Source organism: Dendrobates tinctorius, unplaced genomic scaffold, assembly GCF_039654945.1.
Source record: "Dendrobates tinctorius isolate UK_male_01 unplaced genomic scaffold, ASM3965494v1 ptg000156l, whole genome shotgun sequence".
NCBI classification, from domain to species: Eukaryota; Metazoa; Chordata; class Amphibia; order Anura; family Dendrobatidae; genus Dendrobates; species Dendrobates tinctorius.
The window spans coordinates 8501172-8521194 of record NW_027361823.1 but is presented as its reverse complement, the minus strand read 5'-3'; the positions used below and the strand labels follow the sequence as shown (position 1 = coordinate 8521194).

The 20023-nt window shown below is 44.9% G+C and overlaps 1 protein-coding gene across 3 annotated transcripts in view; it reads left to right on the top strand.

Moving 5' to 3' along the window:
• The first annotated feature begins 10121 nt into the window (after positions 1–10121).
• Positions 10122–20023, top strand: part of RNLS (renalase, FAD dependent amine oxidase) — a 280491-nt gene continuing 270589 nt past the window's right edge. For 2 of the 3 annotated variants that reach the window (XR_012220619.1, XM_073548205.1), the window contains exons 1-3: positions 10123–10315; positions 13350–13455; positions 14029–14171. Coding sequence is in view for 2 of the 3 variants with exons in the window: in XM_073548205.1 (XP_073404306.1) it covers positions 10198–10315; positions 13350–13455; positions 14029–14171 (367 nt within the window). In the remaining variant the exon portion in view is untranslated. Of the gene's footprint in view, positions 10316–13349; positions 13456–14028; positions 14172–20023 lie in introns of all 3 variants that reach the window. The other variant, XM_073548206.1, reaches the window with a different exon arrangement.

Here is a 20023-nt window from a genome sequence, read left to right as displayed (position 1 = left end):
CACACATTATGAACATAGAGATTGTGGTTGTGGAGTACATACCGTATTGTGAGTAGAAGTCGCTCCTCTGCAGATATGGCTTTGCGCATCCTAGTGTCCTGAAAGGTGATCCCAGGGCGCACTGTCTCCAAGAGGCGATCAAATGTGGAAATGCTCATTCGACAGTACTGGTAAAATTTGTCCGGATGCTCCCGCAGAGACGAATAGAGGCGGTGAAAATGCCATCTTGTGAGTCATTGCCTCAAAAGGGGATGTACCCACATGTGTCTCCTCCTCCGCGGATCCACTATCACAGGATATGGTTGGCCAAAGCGCCGTGACAAAAGCCAGGTAAAGAGAACCTGGTCGGTTGTATTGAATGTCAGACCCTCGGCCATGCTGCACAAAGAACACCAACACACCTCGTGAAAGCAAGGTGACAAATGTACAGAATGTAGGCAGCCACCTGTTTCTGAGTGTCTAAATAGGGTGCAGGCTAATGATTTAAATTGTTTGCAGGCCTCAAAACCGTTAAATGTCCATTTTGCAAGGCTGCGAGAAAATCTCGCCATACGGATTGCATACGGATTACATACGGAGACACACATGCGCAAAATACGCGACCTCACCTTGCTTACGGATGACCTACCGACCACTATTTAGTGGTCATTGATCCGTATTACGCATGTAAAATACTGACCGTATTTTGCGCAGGTTAGTGTGACTCCAGCCTAAGGGGTTTTCCCTGGAACATTTTAATCAATAGAATCTTGGAATGATATTTTCCACAATTGGATGTATATAAATAATATGTTCCTGTGCTGAGATAATCTTATACATGTTGTCCTGCTGGGATCTGTGTAATGGTTGTGTCTGACCGTACAGGAACAGCTCCTGGGCAGGGGAGGACGCTAAAGAGAGTATACAGACAGGACAGCAGGGGATCGTAAATGATTCTTTCTTTGAAGTAAAACATTGTTTAAAAACAGGCAAGGAAATGTTTTACCTCACAAAAAGAATCAAACATGATCCCCAGATTCTTTGGTATTTCCAGAAAAAGCCGATCGTTGTATTCAGTTATCTCAGGCAGTCCGATAGACAATGAATTGAGCGGAGATGCGCGTTTTTGAACTCCATTCCATTCAATGTCCTATTTTCAAGATCACTGGGGGGGTCCCAAAAGTTGGACACCAAGCAATCAGTAAGTTAGGTATCACTAATTGGGGAAAACCGCTTTACTTCCTCCTATGTTATTCTATTTTTATAATTAGAGATAGATTTTAAAGGAAGACTGTTAAATTATTGAGCAGTCCATACTTTTTTTTTTTTACATCACTGTCTATTTTTCCAGTGTGTTTTACATTATCATGATTGTGGTAAGGCACCCATAACTGTGTGCGAGTCGCGATAATGACACGACTTTACCGTGATTCACAGGTCACCCGAACCCTAATGTCATTTCTTTTTTTTAAGAGCCAAATGAACGGTAATTCAGCAATTGAGACAGTTGGAAATAATTGCTAAAAGTTAGTCTCACCTAATAAGAAATACTAAGTTTTAGGGTCGGATGACTTCTGCTCAGCAAATAGCTGAACTTTGCCATATGAAGCCTGTGTGAACACAAAGCAGAACATTTCTCAGAAGTTTTCAATGACCGATTTCCACTGCAATAATGGTAAAACACTGGATTACTTCACATTTCAAAGTTCCTGTTTTAGATCAGAAGCCAGAATCTCTGCACATACAGGAGATGCCTCTGTCAGCGAAACATTTGCATGAATTCAGAAATACCACTGTAAGCAGAGCGGTAACTTTAAGGGGTTGTCTATTTATAACGATTATACTTAAATGTGCTTAAAATGGTAAGTGCTACAACTTTGTAATATACTTCAATTAACACAGGCGCCCCAATCTTCTGATATCTGCTCCACCCTGTTCATTTCAGCCTACTAATCCATCCCCCTTCTTGGTTTATACCTCAGCTGTGAAAGAGAAGGGGGCTGGCTTAGCTGTTAATGTGAGCCAATAAGACAGACCCCTTCAAGCATAGCATTGATCATGTGCCAACATAGGAATCTCTTTCTTGTATGAAGCAGTATAGAGCATACATATGACAATTTTCGAATCATTTTAGTAGGTGGCATAGTTTCCTAATTAAAGAACATTTAGGCTGGGATCACACATGTGAGAAACTTGGACGAGTCTCGCATGTTAATACCCGGCACTGCCGCCGGCTCTCGGGAGTGGAGCGTGTGGCTGCATGTATTGCTATGCACCTGCACGCTCTGATCCGAGTGCCGGCGGCATGTACCAAAACATATTTTATTTGAATTACTTACCGAGCCTTGGTCCAGTGCTATGTCTCTGCAAATCCTCCCATCTCTGTTGGTGGGCTGCAGCAGTAACCTCATGTGGTTAGCACTGGAGTCAATCACTGAGCACAGCAGCTCGGCCAATATAAACAGTAAAAGTCATTTAGCTCAGTGATTGGCTGCAACACAGGCATCGTGATGTCACCACGGCAGCCAAATGGACCAACAAAGCAGCAGCAGCTGCGTAGAGACAGCACTGGACCTGGGGAGGGTAAGTAAAGATTACTTAGCTTTTCTGCGCGCAAAACAACCTATCAACTAAAGTTTGTTGAAAGGGGAGAACTTCATTAAAGAGTAACGATCATTTTAATCTTTGTTTCATAAATCAGTACTACACACGAAGCTGAGCTACTTTGTAATATATCTTATCAGAGAAATTTGCTTCTTTCTCCCCGTGTTTTTATTTTTCACTCTTTGTTCATGGGTAAAATCTGTATTCAGTGAAGACAGACTTCCCCATTACTGAGATGTAAGATGGCAGTTGGTGCTTTTAATACTCTATGTAGGAGGGAGGATGTAGAGGCAGATACTGATATTCTGCTGCAGGTTCTGCTGAAAAAAACAGTTACAGTTCTCCATAGAACTTTATGAGCACTAACATCTCCTTTCTCAGTAATCTAACAATCTGTTTTCTCTGAAATTTCACCCGTGATTTGAGAATTTTGAGAATGAAAGATCAGTCATCGCAGAGATAGAAGCAGATTGCTCTGATAAAATATATTACATTTCTTATTTGCATATGTACTATTGATTTATGGATTTAAATTTAAAGGGGTTGTTCACTAACAGGACAACCCCTTCTTAAACTAAATGTTTGGCCCCGAAAAAAGAGCCTATACTAACCTCCTGTCCTGGCACCTTTTTTGCGGTGTCGGCGCTCACTCTCCCCAGGGCTCTCGTGCGGTGTTGTGACACATGACGCCGACGCCCAATCAGTGCTGGCGTCACTGTCCCCGCCTACATACGACTTGAACATGAAGAGGAAGTCTGGGCTGCGGCTGATCCCTGGCTTCTTCCTGTTCAATCCATACGTAGGCGGGGACATTGACGCCAGCCCTGATTGGGCGTCGGCGTCATGTGTTACAACACCGCACGAGAGCCCTGGGGAGAGTGACCGCTGACACCGCGGGACCGGCGCCGGCACGGGAGGCGAGTATAGGCTTTTTTATTTTATCGGGACCAAACATTTAGTTCAAGAAGGGGTTGTACTAGTAGGGGACAACCCCTTTAAAAACGACCATTACATTTACCATTATTTAAGTACTTTTGTTTTGTAGCCATTAAAAACTTTTGGGCCCCAAAGGAAAAACTATAACAGTCAGGGTCCATGTCTAATATGGACTATATCTATTCTTATCGCACAATATCTCATATTAAAGTGAATAGGAAGGGGCATATGTTATTTCCAAATACTCATCAATAATGGAAATTGGCATTACCGTGTTTGCTTTTGCTGGCTTTGATTTCCTTTTTATTGTATCGATGTCTTCACAAATGAAACATTTTGCATCGTATGTTTCGTTTTCCAGCAAGTATACAATGCCTAGATTGTAATAATGCCACTGGCACTGTCAGCAGAAGAAAGCGTATTATCATAATAATAAAAGAGAACTGATACATGTGGCGGAATATCCTCTTCATCTCCATGGAAACTGTAATTCCGTAGTCAACCCGTAGAAACGACAATTGGCTTATATAGCGGTAATCATTTAAAGATATCATTTAAGGAGATCAGTGTTCTAAAAATGTGTCACCCTACGCCACGGCTTTGTGGGCTACAAATGTGCCTTCTCTATCCTGGAATATGGAAATTGCATCATTTCATGGCAGCAGCAAAGTATCATGCGCCCGTTCCCCGGGGTCCAGATACAAGGCTTTATCTATACCATATGGTGTTTCCCAAAGCTAAAATCCCTGTGATTTTGCTGAAAATCATACAGAAAATAGAGACTTTTGGGCATTCAGCTCTTATATTTTTACCTAAACGTGGGGTCCCCAGAAGACAGTGGCAGCAATTGCTATATCTTCTAAAAATGGATGGAAAATGACTTCTGACTCCCCGGAAATGCTTCGTTTGGTTGTAAGGAATCTGTCGCCAGGTTTTGCTGCCTAATCTGGGTGCAGTATCTTGTAGAGACCCTGATTCCAGTGATGTGTTACTTACTGGGATGCTTACTTTAGTTTTGATACAATCACAGTTTTAACAGCAGGAAATTATCACTAGAACACTAGTAAACCTGCTGCCTCAATAGTCATTGTATAACCCACCCTACCACTGATTGACAGCTTTCTGCCTAGGCACAGTGTACACATAAAGCAGCCAATCAGTTGTGTGGGTGGGGTCAGCATTCAGAGAACTGGCGGCAGATAAACGTGGTTTTATCAAGACTGCAGCAAGCAGCCCAGTAAGTGATACAATGCCTGAATTAGGGTCTCTGCCCCTACATCATGTTGCTCTCAGATTGGGTAGCAAAAACTTGGTTCTAGAATCCCTTTAACAAATCTTAAGTAAGATATGAATTACCAAAAGCTTTTCCGGGTAGGGTTCCCCCCATGGAAATAACAGAAAGCAATGATCTAAGCTGTACTAAGACTCATACACAACTGAGATATGTTGGTTGTAATCCCAATATAGACAGTAGTAGATCAATAAACCTAACAAATCAATCAACTGGGGCAGCATGGTGGCTCAGTGATTAGCACTCCAACCTTGCTGCTCTGGGGTCCTGGGTTTAAATCCCACCATGGACAACATCTGCAAGGAGTTTGTATGTTCTACCTGTGTTTTCGATGGTTTCGTCCGGGTTCTCCGGTTTCCTCCAAAGACATACTGATAGAGAATTTAGAATGTGAGCCCCAATGGGGACAGTGATGATAATGTCTGTAAAGCGCTGTGGAATTAATGGCGCTATATAAATGAGTAAAATAAATTAAAAAGATGGCATGGATTTTCAAAATAAGTACACCAGCCTCATTGGGTCCTGGAGATTTATTTTAATAATGGATACAGTTTGTGTATCTGGTGACAGATTTGCTTTATTATGTATTTAATGTATGTAATATGTAACTTTGAATTTGTAAACAAACGGCTGTACCAACTGCACTGTGGGAGCCCTGCTTATGCTGCAATATTTGCAGCCAGATGCACATTTCTTCATAAGGTTGGGAGCCGATCCGCTAAATGAAATCTGCTTCAGATATATTTGGTGTAGCCTCTCCTTGTGCAGGTTGTTATCAATTGCCCACAATTACAGTATGATCATCGGTATCAGCAAATTGTAGGAGAAACCATTTTGCATTGCTAAGCCAATATTTGATGGATCTGAAGCATGACGGATTCTAATGTGACCTTTATCCTTGCAACTAGCACACAACCGAAAAAAAATCTGGGAAGCATGATTAAATCTGAAAGAGGAAATTGGATTAAAATGCGTGTGATAGTCATGCACTTCATCCTGCCAAAAATAGATGATCAGATTTCTGAGTAATATCAATGATTGTGTGTATCCACAATATAATTTAATCAGAACAATAATGCTGATCAGTGACCCCCTTCCCCCCACTTAACTTGATGATTTTAAGGATTTGATTCCTATATAGCAAGAGAATAAAACATTATTAAAGAGGAAGTAAACTTTCAATTTCTTTTTTCAAATTCTATCCGGCAATGAAAGTCATTTAAAGGGAATCTGTCAGTAGGATCAACCCTCCTAAGCTGTCTATATGGGCATGTGGGTCATAGGAAGCTGAATTTATTATGCATTGCTTCTATAGCTCTATCTTATTCTGCAGCGCTTTACAAACATTATCATCACTGTCCCCATTGGGGCTCACAATCTAGATTCCCTATCAGTATGTCTTTAGCGTGTAATGGTTACCATTACCATAACACACCACACCAGTGTTACCAGTGTGATGTGTAATGGTTACCAGTGTGATGTGTAATGGTTACCAGTGTTACCAGTGTGATGTGTAATGGTTACCAGTGTTACCAGTGTGATGTGTAATGGCCGATCTTTGCTCTCCTGATCTCACTGCAGAGCTGGGTGCGATTAGACCTGACACATCTCAAGGTTCCTCTCAGCTTCAGCTTCCATCTACAGGAGCTAGTGTTACAATACAGCAGAGCTGTGAGAGCTGCAGCCTATTTGTAAGGAGACAAGGTTCAGTCCTACTGTCCTGTGTTTGTTACATGTCTCACTCTGGTAACGCCCTCTTTCATTTACAAAAAGCCCTAGAGGCAGATTCTCATGCAGATTAATGTCCGAACCATAGCCTCGAACAGCTTATTTCCGTATAAGAAAAGCATGGATAGCTCTGGAATAAGACATTCGATCGCAGATATAAAGGTATCATTTTATTCTGCTTCCTATGACCTACATGCCCATTTAGTCAGCTTTGTAGGGTTGATCCTACTGACAAATTCCATTACCGCATCTAATGATAGTCTATGGGAAATTTACACTGAGCGTCTTCGCATCGTAAATAGACATGCTTCGGTCTATAAAGACGTGCCGCATGTTCGTTTACGCAGGTCTGCCGCATGCGTCTCTGATCGCATAGTGGAGATGGGATTTCTTGAAATCCCATCCACTATGCTGTAACATCTGGATGATCGTCAAACCCGCAGCATTTACTGACCCTGGAAACATACCCTAATTATCTGACTGTTCTGTATTCCCTTACTAGGCACTTTGAGTACAAATTTGTCAGTGGATGAGGAGGCCGCTTAGGAATGTGTTTGCTCCCCTGCAGGGTATTCTGTGCAGGAATTCTCTCAATGCTCAGAAGGGTCACGCTGTATGTCCTGCATAAGCAGTACTACATCATACTGATTTGAAATGCATGCTAGAACTGGCACAGCAGTACTGCCTAATAGTACTAGCACTGGGTACAACCATGAGGAGTTCCTACTCCCTGCACATAGTAAGGGCAGTTTCACACGTCAGTGTCTCCGGTACGTGTAGTGACAGTTTTCTCACGTACCGGAGGCACTGACACACGTAGACACATTCTCAGGAATGTGTCTATGCAGATGTCAGCGTGTTTTCACGGACCGTGTGTCCGTGTGCAAAACACGCTGACATGTCCGTTTTTGTGCAACAGCACGGATCACATGGACCCATACAAGTCAATGGGTCCGTTTAAACACGTACCGCACACGGATGCTGTCCGTGTGCGATCCGTGTGCGATTTTAAAAGTCAAAGGGTTAACATTGAAAATAATTTTTTAAAAACATGGACACTGACACACGGACAGCATACGGACAGCACATGGACAACACACGGATGGTACACATGGACATACGGATAGCACACGGATGTAGCACGGATGGCATACGTATGCACCCTGACACGGATAGCTCCGGTACCGGTTTTTCCGGTACCGGAATTATCTGGACGTGTGAAACTGCCCTAGCAGAGTACAGAACCCAAATAAGTAGAGTAAGGAGTAAGCAGTGGTTAGGAGGCCACTTAGCTGCAAGCTTAATATAGGACTGAAGCCAAATATGCCCCCTTGGTAAAGACCAAAAAAATTAGCACTAAGCAAAAATAGCCATTTCTCAGGAGGCAAAAGGCTATGTTCACATGTGGAGGTACAGGGTGGTAGTCGTGGCTCATAGCATTTGCGCGCCCTGCCCTGTCATCACATACACATACTGACCATAGCACTGCATACCTGTGGCTTCTTCCTCAGCTTCATCAGGGTCCTCTGACTGTTTCTGGAGGTCTTCATGGTCCGTTTTTTTACAAAATGAGCCACAGTCCAATTCAACTTTCAAACTGGTAACTTTACTGATTCTGGTACACATCATATAAGCATTCTTTCCAGCATCAACATCAGGTTTCACAACGTGCAACTCCTGCTCTTTCCCTGTACTAAGCTCGCTTCTGGGACAGACGGCACCTTTGGATCCTACAGCATCCTTACTGTTCAGACTTACTTTGTTAGGGGACTCCCTCAGCCGTTTCGCTCCAGTACTGAGGACATCAGCCCAAGCAATAAGCTGCCAAATATTGAGAGACCTTCCTGTACTGCTTAGTTTTCTCTGGCAACTGCAGTCCCACTTATACTGCACCGCTAGCACTGTTGCTCCCCCTGGTGAAATCCTGTCCACAAACACTATATGGCTGGGCTTTCTCCCTTTGGCAACGTTACTTGACACAGTTTTGCCTGGGGCTAGTTAGCCCAAGTGAGCTGCGCAGGAAGTCCTGCTACCTTATCCACCGGGCCCTTCCTATATTTACTCTTTACACTACATTCCCTACCACTAAAATGTACCCCCCATCTTGTGCCAAACCTGGGTACTCCTCTCACCCTACCAGAACAATGACATTAATGAATATATTATATAAAAATACAGGGAATATACATACAACAGAAATATATAAAATTGGGATGTAACTTAAGAGTTAACGAGACTTTACAACCCCTTAGGGTATGTGCACACGTTGCGGATTTGGCTGTGGATCCGCAGCGGATTTGGCCCTACGGATCCGCAGCAGTTTTCCATGCGGTGTACAGTACCATGTATACCTATGGAAAACCAAATCTGCTGTGCACATGCTGCAGAAAATTCCGCACAGAATTTCTGCGGTTTATTTTCCGCAGCATGTCAATTCTTTGTGTGTAATCCGCAGTGTTTTTACACCTCTTTAATTACAGGAATTCGCAGGTGTAAAAACGCAGGCGAAATCAGCACAAAATCTGCAGAAAATCAGCAGGATTTCTGCACTAATCCCCAGGTAAAACGCAGGTCATTTTACCTGCGGATTAAGCAAAAACCATGCAGAAAAATATGCAGCCAAATCTGCAACGTGTGCACATACCCTTACACACACACTGTGCTACATTTATTTTTCTGCAACCAAAACCTGCTCTCTTGGCAGTAAAAAAGCTGAATTCAAAACTCTTGTTTTTCAGCACTTACCCTGCATTTTTGCTGCATTTCTGTAACTTTTTTTTGTCTGCGAGTTACATGTGTTCTTTGCCTACAGTACAGGTTTCATAAAGTTCATCTTTTTTTGTCTCTTTTTAGTATGTATTATTTTAAATAAAGCTACCTTGTGTTTGATCCTTCCTGGTTTTTGGCTTTGACAACTTGCTGGAACTGTAAGGCCAAGGGCTCATACTCACTTGCGAGTCTCTCACATGAAAACCTGGCACTGCCGCCGGCCCTCGGACCAGAGCGTGCTGCTACATGTATTTCTATGCAGCCGCACGCTCCGGTCCGAGTGGCGGCGGCAGTGCCAGGTATTGATGTGAGAGACTTGCAGCGGATCCCGTGTCTGGAGGAACATATGCCCCATCAGTCCACATAAATAAATTAACTCATACTGTACTGACAGACAGCTAGTCAAGGGCTATATAATCCCCTGCTGAATACCTAATACAGCACGTAACTGAAGAAGGTCGCAATTGACCGAGACGCTTTGTATGCGTACTACAATAAATCTTTTTGATCACATCCAAGTTGAGTGCTAGGTTTATAACTTCCACTTTTACGGTTTGGGAACCTAACCTTTAGCACCATCCTCCAGTTGCGCTCGCGGTGTTTTTTTTCCTACAGACCTGTAACGGAGGCTTCAATTAGATTCTTAGTGTAAAATACACAGATTTTATTTCTATGCGCTTGGAAGAAGCAATTAACTGCACGACGGCTAGAATCATTTTGGGAGAACAGGTCTTGTCGGTATTGTACGTAACCGATGCTGAGTGCTGTATTATCAGTGCAGCTTGACAGGCCTGCAGCTCCAAACCCAGGGAAAGCTATGTTTGTCCAGCAGCTGTAAGGGTGGAGGAGAGGCTCAGATCAGGAGATTTTCATTCACTGGCAGGAGAACCATGGCTAGGATATTAATCGTTGGTGCAGGCCTGACAGGGAGCCTGTGTGCTTACCTGCTGAGGAGGGAACTGGCCAACAAACTGCAGCTGGTCATATGGGATAAAGCCAGGGGCGCAGGTAATGATCACTTTATAACAAGGTGGTTTAAAGGGCTGAAGTTACTTTTTACTAACTTCGTGAAATGATATGTGCTAAAATCTGATCTCAGACACTGACACTATCCAAGCACCAGAAGGGCCCTCCTAGTATGCGCCTTTTGTAGCCACGGTGCCACATATCAGCATTTACCACTCATACGTATAATGGACTTTTCTAACATTTGGAAAATGTATTAAAACTGTATTTTGAAAGATCAGTGCTCTTTTTCCAAGTAATGTGCTTTTTTAGGGCGTTTTTAGTGGTTTACCTTGTGTTTTGTGTAAACCATATGACGATCAAGTGATTTGTAAACAAAAATGTAAAGTATTTAATAAAGCAAAAGCTCAATGGGGTTTTCTGGAACTTTTCTTATTTTACCCTTTTCTATTCTGCTGCTTCATTTGACCAGAAGAGAGCAACGTTGAAGGCTATGTGCACACAGTGCGGATTCACCCGCAGATTTTGCACAATCCGCAGGTAAATCCGCAGCTCAAAAGACCTGTGGATTACCCTGCGGTTTATCACCTCCACAATGGAGGAGATGGCAAACCGCAGTGGAATCCGCAGAAAAATCCGCACCGTCTGCACAGCGGTTTCAATTTTCCATAGGCTAGAATGGTACTGTACATCACCTGCAGTTCTGCTGCGGATCCGCAGGGCCAAATCCGCTGCGGATCCGCAGCAGAATCCGCACCGTGTGCACACACCCTAACAGGCTTTTGTCAGTGCAGCATTGGCCGGTGATCAGAGTTATAAGGGCTCATTCTCGTGCGAGTCTCTCGCAAGAAAACCTGGCACTGGGACCGGAGCGTGCGGCTACATGGATTTCTATGCAGCCGCATGCTCCGGTCTGAGTGTCAGCGGCAGTGCCAGGTTTTCATGCGAGAGACTCGCACGAGAATGGTGTGAGCCTCTCACAAGTGAGCATGAGCCATAAAAGTTAAAGTCCCATAGAGGGAATATGTAAAAAAAAAAAAAAGTAAGAAATAAAATTGTGTGTGTGTGTGTGTGTATATATATATATATATATATATATATATTAAAAAAATGAACAAAAAAATATCGCTGCGTCCGTAATCACCTGACCTATAAAACTGTCACTCTATTTAGCCCCTTCAGTGCACTCTGTCAGAAAGACCTAATAAAAATGTGTAAAAAAAAAAAAAAAAAAAAAAAAAAAGCTTTTTCAGCATACTGCCGAAAAAGTCGAATAAAAAAAAAGACAAATCTGAAAAAAATTGGATACCTGAAAATGTCATCTTGTCCCGTAAAAAAAAAAAAAACAAGCCACCATACAGCTCTGTTAGCGTAGAAATGAAAAAGTTATACTTCTCAGAATACAGCGATGCAAAAATAATTATTTTTTCTATAAAATAGTTTGTGTAAAAACCAGAAAACTAAGAAAAATTATATAAATGGTTTATTGCTGTAATCGTACTTACCTAAAGAATAAAGTTGCCTTATCACTTTTACCATATGGTGCATGGAATGAAAAACCCTTATAAACAATTCCTGAATTGCTGGTTTTTGGTCATTCTGCCTTTCAAAAATAGAAATAGAAAAAAATATGTGCCCGAAAATGGTACCAATAAAAATGTAAACTTGTCCAGCAAACTAAAAGTCCTCACATGACTCTGTTGGTTGGCAGATATATAGAAAAATTATAGCTTTCAAGATAAGGCAATACGAAAACCTTATTTTAACCCCTTCCTGACATCAGACGTACTATCCCGTCCATTGGACCCGGGCCCATATGCCCATGGATGGGATAGTACGTCTCAGCAATAAGCGGCGCCCACGTGGTGAGCGCCGCTGATCGCGGCCGGGTGTCAGCTAATTATCACATGTGACACCCGGCACAATGTGTCAGGGGCGGTCACGGACTGCCCCCGACACCTTAACCCCTTGCACACCGTGATCAAACATCGCGGTGTACCGGGGGTTAAGGCTATGTGCACACGCTAGCGTTTTTAAACGCTCAGGAAAAGGATCCCCTTCCCAGAAATCACGCGTCTTTTTCCGCGTGTTTTTTTGCACGATTTTTTATGCGATTTTGACGCGTTTTTGACGCGTTTTTTGACACGCGATTTCTGGGATCATTGGGGATGGCTAAAAACGCTCAGCAATGCGGAAATTAATGAGCATGCTGCGTTTTTAGCCGCTAAGCGATTCCTGAGCGGTTAAAAACGCATGCATTGGCACAGAAAGCCAAAAACGAACGCATGCTAATTAATTTGATGCATCTTTTAAGCGTTTCTGCAGCGTCTGAGCCGGCTCAAACGCTGCGGAAACGCTTAAAAAAACGCATCGTGTGCACACAGCCTAAAGGGAAGCATCGGCAGGGAGGGGGCTCCCTCCGTGCTTCACTGAGCCCCCCACGGCAGCGCAATGTGCAGCGCTGCTGCGGGGGGCTCCTTCCCTGCAGGCCCCTGAATCCAAGATGGCGACAGGGGCCTGCAAGGATCCGGCTTCCTCAGTGCCTGCAATGCGCAGGCATGAGGAAGTCTGCAGCAGTGCCTGTGACAGATCAGCGATCTGTCACAGGACAGTGATGTCCCACCTGGGACTATGTAATAAAGTTAAAAAAAAAAAAAAAGTGTTAGGCTATGTGCCCACACTAGCGTTTTTAAACGCTCAGGAAAAGGATCCCCTTTTCCAGAAAACACGCAGAAAAAGACGGGCGTTTCTTGCGCGTTTTTTTTACGCGTTTTTGACACGCGATTTCTGGGAACATTGGGGATGGCTAAAAATGCTCAGCTATGCGGAAAATAATGAGCATGCTGAGTTTTTAGCCGCTAAGCGATTCCTGAGCGGTTAAAAACGCATGCATTGGCACAAAAAGCCAAAAACGCATGCAAATGAATTAGAAGCATCTTGTAAGCATTTCTGCAGCGTCTGAGCCGGCACAAACGTTAATGTTGCCCCTTCTGTCCATAAAATTTAGACTATTAATTTGTCTTGTATCAGTTTTCTCCATTCTACTCAAAAAGTTCCCATTTTTATTGCTGTTTAGGGGGGCGCATGTCCACCAGTCGGTCACCATCGAATCCAAACTGTATTGTTGACTTGGGAGCCCAGTATATCACAGTCACCCCGGATTATGCCCAGAAGCACAAAAGGTAAGACATTGTTATCCTTAGTGACATGACTTTTTTTCATGAGAAAAAGAAATGTCCCAAGGGGTATTATAGACGTGTTCTCCACCAGTGTAGAAGCACTCAAGGGGTTGTCCACTACTTGGGCAACTACGTCTTAAATGTTTGAGCAAAATAATAAAATCGTATACTCCTTTATCACATCGGCACTTTTTTTTACATGTGCGCTGAAGCCAATCAGAGGTCACTGACTAAATTGCTGCATTTACAATTTCGTCCTAGTGATTAGCATCCGCTGATTGGCCGCAGTGCTCACTTGACATAATGTCACGCGAGCACGAAGACACCCTGCACCAACATCGCTGGAACAGCACTGGTGTGGACAACCCCTTTTGATTCTGCAGGCCAGAAGTGCTAGATAGAAGGGGGTATAATCAAGTTTTTTCAAAATATTTTCACATTTTTGCCCTTTTGTGCCATTATTCTCGCTTTAAAAAAAAAAAAACTTAGCAGAAGGGGGCATGGTCAGTTGATTATCTAATTGTAAAATATTGTTTTTTGTGGCTCTGGCCAAAAAATACATTCTTTCTTTTTCAGCTTTTATGATGAACTAGTGGCTAACGGCATCTGTAAAGCTCTAAGTGCGGCAGTAGAGGGAATGGTGATGAAGGAAGGCTCTTATAACCTAGTTACACCTCAGGGAGTCTCTTCAATCGTTAAGTACTACCTCAGCCAGTCAGGTATGAAATATATTTTATCTTTATAGCTACATTTTTAGTATCTAAATAATACTACATAGATGAACTTTCTTTGTAAATATTAATAAAATTCAACGTACAGCACGTAACATGGTACTGAAGGCATATAAGCTATATATTAAAAGGAAATCTGTGAGCAGATTTTCACCCCCCCCCAAAGCTATTTATATAGACAAGTCCAGCAATACCTTCACATAGCCGGTCCGTTCCATCATTATTGGGACATCAGTGATTGAATTGATATGCAGTTGAGACTGAAAAGCTATGCTAGATTTGAAGCCTCCGTCACTCCAGCTCTATTCCGACTGCTGCCTCCTCCTGTTTGAATCACGGCCTCTGTACTGTGTACTTTCATGCAATGGAGCATGAAAGTCAATCAGGAGGAGGTGACGCAGGGTAAAGAATAAAGCTGGAGTGACAGAGGATTAAGATCTACCATAACCCGTCAGCCTCATTTGCATGTAAACTTAAACTTATTTTTTAGTAACACCGTATCGGACTAATTATGTAAAGGTATTGTTTAACTTATCTTTGAAAGAACTACAAGTGCAAATAAATATTCTGGAGGTGGGAGGGATCCTGCTGACAGATTACCTTAAAACAGGAGCATTTTTTACCATGCAAAAATTATCTATACAATAAGAGTAAATGCTATTCAGAAGTGCTCCTTGATGTATTAATTCACTTAGTGAGACAAATGGAGACTAAAAGTGAAAATTGGATTTTTTTTTAACCTGTATTGATATATAGAAACTGATTAAATAACAAACTGTAACTAGATGTGTATTTCCTGAAGGAAGTACAGATAGTGTTTTGAAATGGTGCCTGGGCTGCCCCTTTAAGAGACTTGCCTGCTGCCCCTGCAAGACTTTCAACTCAGTATCCGTTTTAACTGTGGGTGCCTCTCAGGGGCCACTTTGGCCTCAGGGTCTGATTTGGTGGGTGGGGCCCCTCAGGATCCGATTCGGTGGCCTGGGCTCCTCAGGGCTTGAATTGGTGGCCGGGATCCCTCAGGGTCCGATTTTGTGGGTGGGGCCCCTCAGGGTCCGATTTGGTGGGCGGGGCCCCTCAGGGTCCGATTTGGTGGGCGGGGCCCCTCAGGGTCCGATTTGGTGGGCCGGGCCACTCTGGGTCCGATTTGGAGGCCAGGGTGGCTCAGCCTCCGATTTGTAGGCCAGGGTCGATCAGCCTCCGATTTGGAGCCTGGGGTCACTCAGCTTTCGATTTGGCGCACCGGCCCTTTTAAGACTCATTTCGGTGCGCCGGCCCTTTAAGAATCACTTTGGCGCGTCGGCCCTTTAAGAGCCAGTTTGGCTCTTTTTTTTTTTTTCTCCTGTAAACTCTGTTGATGTCTTTGCCCAAAAAGCTCTACTTTTGTCTCATCTGACCAGAGAACATTCTTCCAAAACGTTTTAGGCTTTTTCAGGTAAGTTTTGGCAAACTCCAGCCTGGCTTTTTTTATATCTCAGGGTGAGAAGTGGGGTCTTCCTGGGTCTCCTACCATACAGTCCCTTTTCATTCAGACGCCGACGGATAGTACGGGCTGACACTGTTGTACCCTCGGACTGCAGGGCAGCTTGAACTTGTTTGGATGTTAGTCGAGGTTCTTTATCCAACATCCGCACAATCTTGCGTTGAAATCTCTTGTCAATTTTTCTTTTCTGTCCACATCTAGGGAGGTTAGCCACAGTGCCATGGGCTTTAAACTTCTTGATGACACTGCGCACGGTAGACACAGGAACATTCAGGTCTTTGGAGATGGACTTTTAGCCTTGAGATTGCTCATGCTTCCTCACAATTTGGTTTCTAAAGTCCTCAGATAGTTCTTTGGTCTTCTTTCTTTTCTCCATGCTCAATGTGGTACACACAAGGACACAGGACAGAGGTTGAGTCGACTTTAATCCATGTCAACTGGCTGCAAGTGTGATTTAGTTATTGCCAACACCTGTTAGGTGCCACAGGTAAGTTACAGGTGCTGTTAATTACACAAATTAGAGAAGCATCACATGATTTTTCGAACAGTGCCAATACTTTTGTCCACCCTCTTTTTTATGTTTGGTGTGGAATTATATCCAATTTGGCTTTAGGACAATTCTTTTTGTGTTTTTTCATTTAAGACAAATTAAATGAAGATAATAATACTAAAGAATTTGTGTTTGCAGTCATGTTCAGGAAGAAACTGAGTATTATCTGACAAAATTGCAGGGGTGTCAATGCTTTTGGCCACAACTGTATAGTGTGTGTATACATGTAATACACTGACTCACTAGTAACGTCTGTAGTTGAAGTTCTTCATCTTCGCTTTTCTTCTTCAACCAGCACAGACGGCCATCACTTCTTCCAGCCAGGACTCGTCTCTGCAAAAAAATAACACACAGTCATCAATAGCTGATCGCTTCCAGAGCACTTTCCCCACTTTTTCTCTGACTTCTACTCTACGTCAGATGAAGAAGAAAAGATACATAGTACCGCCCTGCACAGTAACAGGACCTCACTTTTGTTCCCTCTATGGAAAACTGCTTCCTAAAAAGTAAATTATATTACAGTAGTAATAATGTCCCTAATTGAACCCTAAAGAATTTATGTTCCCCACTTGTCACCATAAACTAATATAGCATGTTCATCATTCTGGCCCTCGAACAGTAATTAAGTCCCTCATCCTGGCCCCCTTTATTTAATAATCTTGCCCAGCCTGGCCCCCTATATTTTATAATATGTCCCAGCCTGGCCCCCTATGTCCCTTGTCCAGCCTGGCCCCCAGATATCCATCCCGCTTCCCCAGCTGTACATACTGGCCCTCATATGTCCCTTGTCCTGCCCCACCATATATCTCTCCTGAACCCCCATATATCCTTCTTAATCCCTTGTCCTGGCTCCCCCATATATATGCTTCCTGGTCTCTTGTACTGCCCCCCCATTTATCCATCTTGGCCCAACATATATGCAACCTGCCCCCCCATGTATAGCCATCCTGTCCCCCCCCCCATATATATGCAACCTGGTCCCTTGTCCTGCCCCCCTCCCTCATAAATCCATTTTGACCCCCCCATATATATGCATCCTAGTTGTACCATATATATATGCATCCTGGCTCCCCATGTATCCATTCAGTACCCTTGTCCTGCCCCTGCCCCATATATCCATCCTGGCCCCCTCATATATATCCATCCTGTCCCCCCTCCATATTTCCATCCTGGCCCCCATATATATGCATCCTGGTCCCTTGTCCTGCACCCCCATAAATCCATCCTGCCCCCCATATATGTATCCATCCTGGCCCCCCCGTATGTATATCCATCCTGGCCCCCCCCGTATGTATATCCATCCTGGCCCCCCCGTATGTATATCCATCCTGGCCCCCCCCCCGTATGTGTATCCATCCTGGCCCCCCCCCCGTATGTGTATCCATCCTGGCCCCCCTGTATGTGTATCAATCCTGGCCCCCCCCCGTATGTGTATCCATCCTGGCCCCCCCCGTATGTGTATCCATCCTGGCCCCCCCCGTATGTGTATCCATCCTGGCCCCCCCCGTGTATGTGTGTCCATCCTGGCCCCCCCCGTGTATGTGTGTCCATCCTGGCCACCCCCGTGTATGTGTGTCCATCCTGGCCACCCCCGTGTATGTGTGTCCATCCTGGCCACCCCCGTGTATGTGTGTCCATCCTGGCCACCCCCGTGTATGTGTGTCCATCCTGGCCACCCCCGTGTATGTGTGTCCATCCTGGCCACCCCCGTATGTGTGTCCATCCTGGCCACCCCCGTATGTGTGTCCATCCTGGCCACCCCCGTATGTGTGTCCATCCTGGCCACCCCCATGTGTGTGTCCATCCTGGCCACCCCCGTGTATGTGTGTCCATCCTGGCCACCCCCGTATGTGTGTCCATCCTGGCCACCCCCGTATGTCTGTCCATCCTGGCCACCCCCGTATGTGTATCCTGTTATGAATGAGTCATCGAGGAGGAAAAAGCAAGCTAAGCCCAGAAAACCAGAGAGGTTGGTAACTAGCGGATTGCAGACCCCTAATCCTATCCACAACAACTAGCAGTAGCCGTGGAGCGTGCCTACGGTGGTCCTAGACGCCTTGTCACGGCCAGAGAACTAAATGAGCTTAAAGAAAGAAAGGGAAAATCGAAACTTCCCCAGAGCAGACCCCAAAGCAATAGACAGCCCCCAACATGTATTGTCAGTGAAACAAGATGAAAACACAAACACAGATAGAAAGATAGGCTGAGCAAACGATGGGGCCCTCACTAACTAGAAAGGACAGGAAAGAAAAGCTGCTGTCTGCAATCACGCAAAAAACCCTGCCAAAAAATGTCCAACACGTCTGATAGAAAAAGGCCCTGAAGTCGCTAGACTTCAATTCCCTATATCAGCACTCAGGTATATTCTGAAGACAGAGCAAAAGAGATCAACTGATCAGAGACAAAATGGGGATTCAGCACAGTCCCAGTCAGGGCTGGATGAACACAAAAACTAAGTAAACCCGACGAAAACTCATAAACAATAGCAGAGAAAACTTAGCTTTAAGAAGGCAGGAACCAAACTGGAAACCAGAAGCCACAGTCAGGAGAAATCACCAGCAAGAAACTAGGGAGTCGGCTGCCTTAAATCCAATCAGAAATTCCTGATGTCCATTCACAGTCCTCTTCCTCAGGTGGCCGGTCTCGGCCATTTAGATCAGTTTCATTACCTCCCTTCACCAACAGAGGGAGTCCAGATAGAGAACTCAATACTCCTCTGTCAGCACAGCCAGCTCCATAACCCTCACCAGAAGCCAGAGGCAAACCCGAAAATGAGCTCACAACAGTATCCATCCTGGCCACCCCCGTATGTGTATCCATCCTGGCCACCCCCGTATGTGTATCCATCCTGGCCACCCCCGTATGTGTATCCATCCTTGCCACCCCCATATGTGTATCCATCCTTGCCACCCCCGTATGTGTATCCATCCTGGCCACCCCCGTATGTGTATCCAGTGTATCCATCCAGGCCACCCCCGTATGTGTATCCATCCAGGCCACCCCCGTATGTGTATCCATCCAGGCCACCCCCGTATGTGTATCCATCCAGGCCACCCCCGTATGTGTATCCATCCAGGCCACCCCCGTATGTGTATCCATCCAGGCCACCCCCGTATGTGTATCCATCCTGGCCACCCCCGTATGTGTATCCATCCTGGCCACCCCCGTATGTGTATCCATCCTGGCCACCCCCGTATGTGTATCCATCCTGGCCACCCCCGTATGTGTATCCAGTGTATCCATCCAGGCCACCCCCGTATGTGTATCCATCCAGGCCACCCCCGTATGTGTATCCATCCTGGCCACCCCCGTATGTGTATCCATCCTGGCCACCCCCGTATGTGTATCCATCCTGGCCACCCCCGTATGTGTATCCATCCTGGCCACCCCCGTATGTGTATCCAGTGTATCCATCCAGGCCACCCCCGTATGTGTATCCATCCAGGCCACCCCCGTATGTGTATCCATCCAGGCCACCCCCGTATGTGTATCCATCCAGGCCACCCCCGTATGTGTATCCATCCAGGCCACCCCCGTATGTGTATCCATCCTGGCCACCCCCGTATGTGTATCCATCCTGGCCACCCCCGTATGTGTATCCATCCTGGCCACCCCCGTATGTGTATCCATCCTGGCCACCCCCGTATGTGTATCCATCCTGGCCACCCCCGTATGTGTATCCATCCTGGCCACCCCCGTATGTGTATCCATCCTGGCCACCCCCGTATGTGTATCCATCCTGGCCACCCCCGTATGTGTATCCATCCTTGCCACCCCCGTATGTGTATCCATCCTGGCCACCCCCGTATG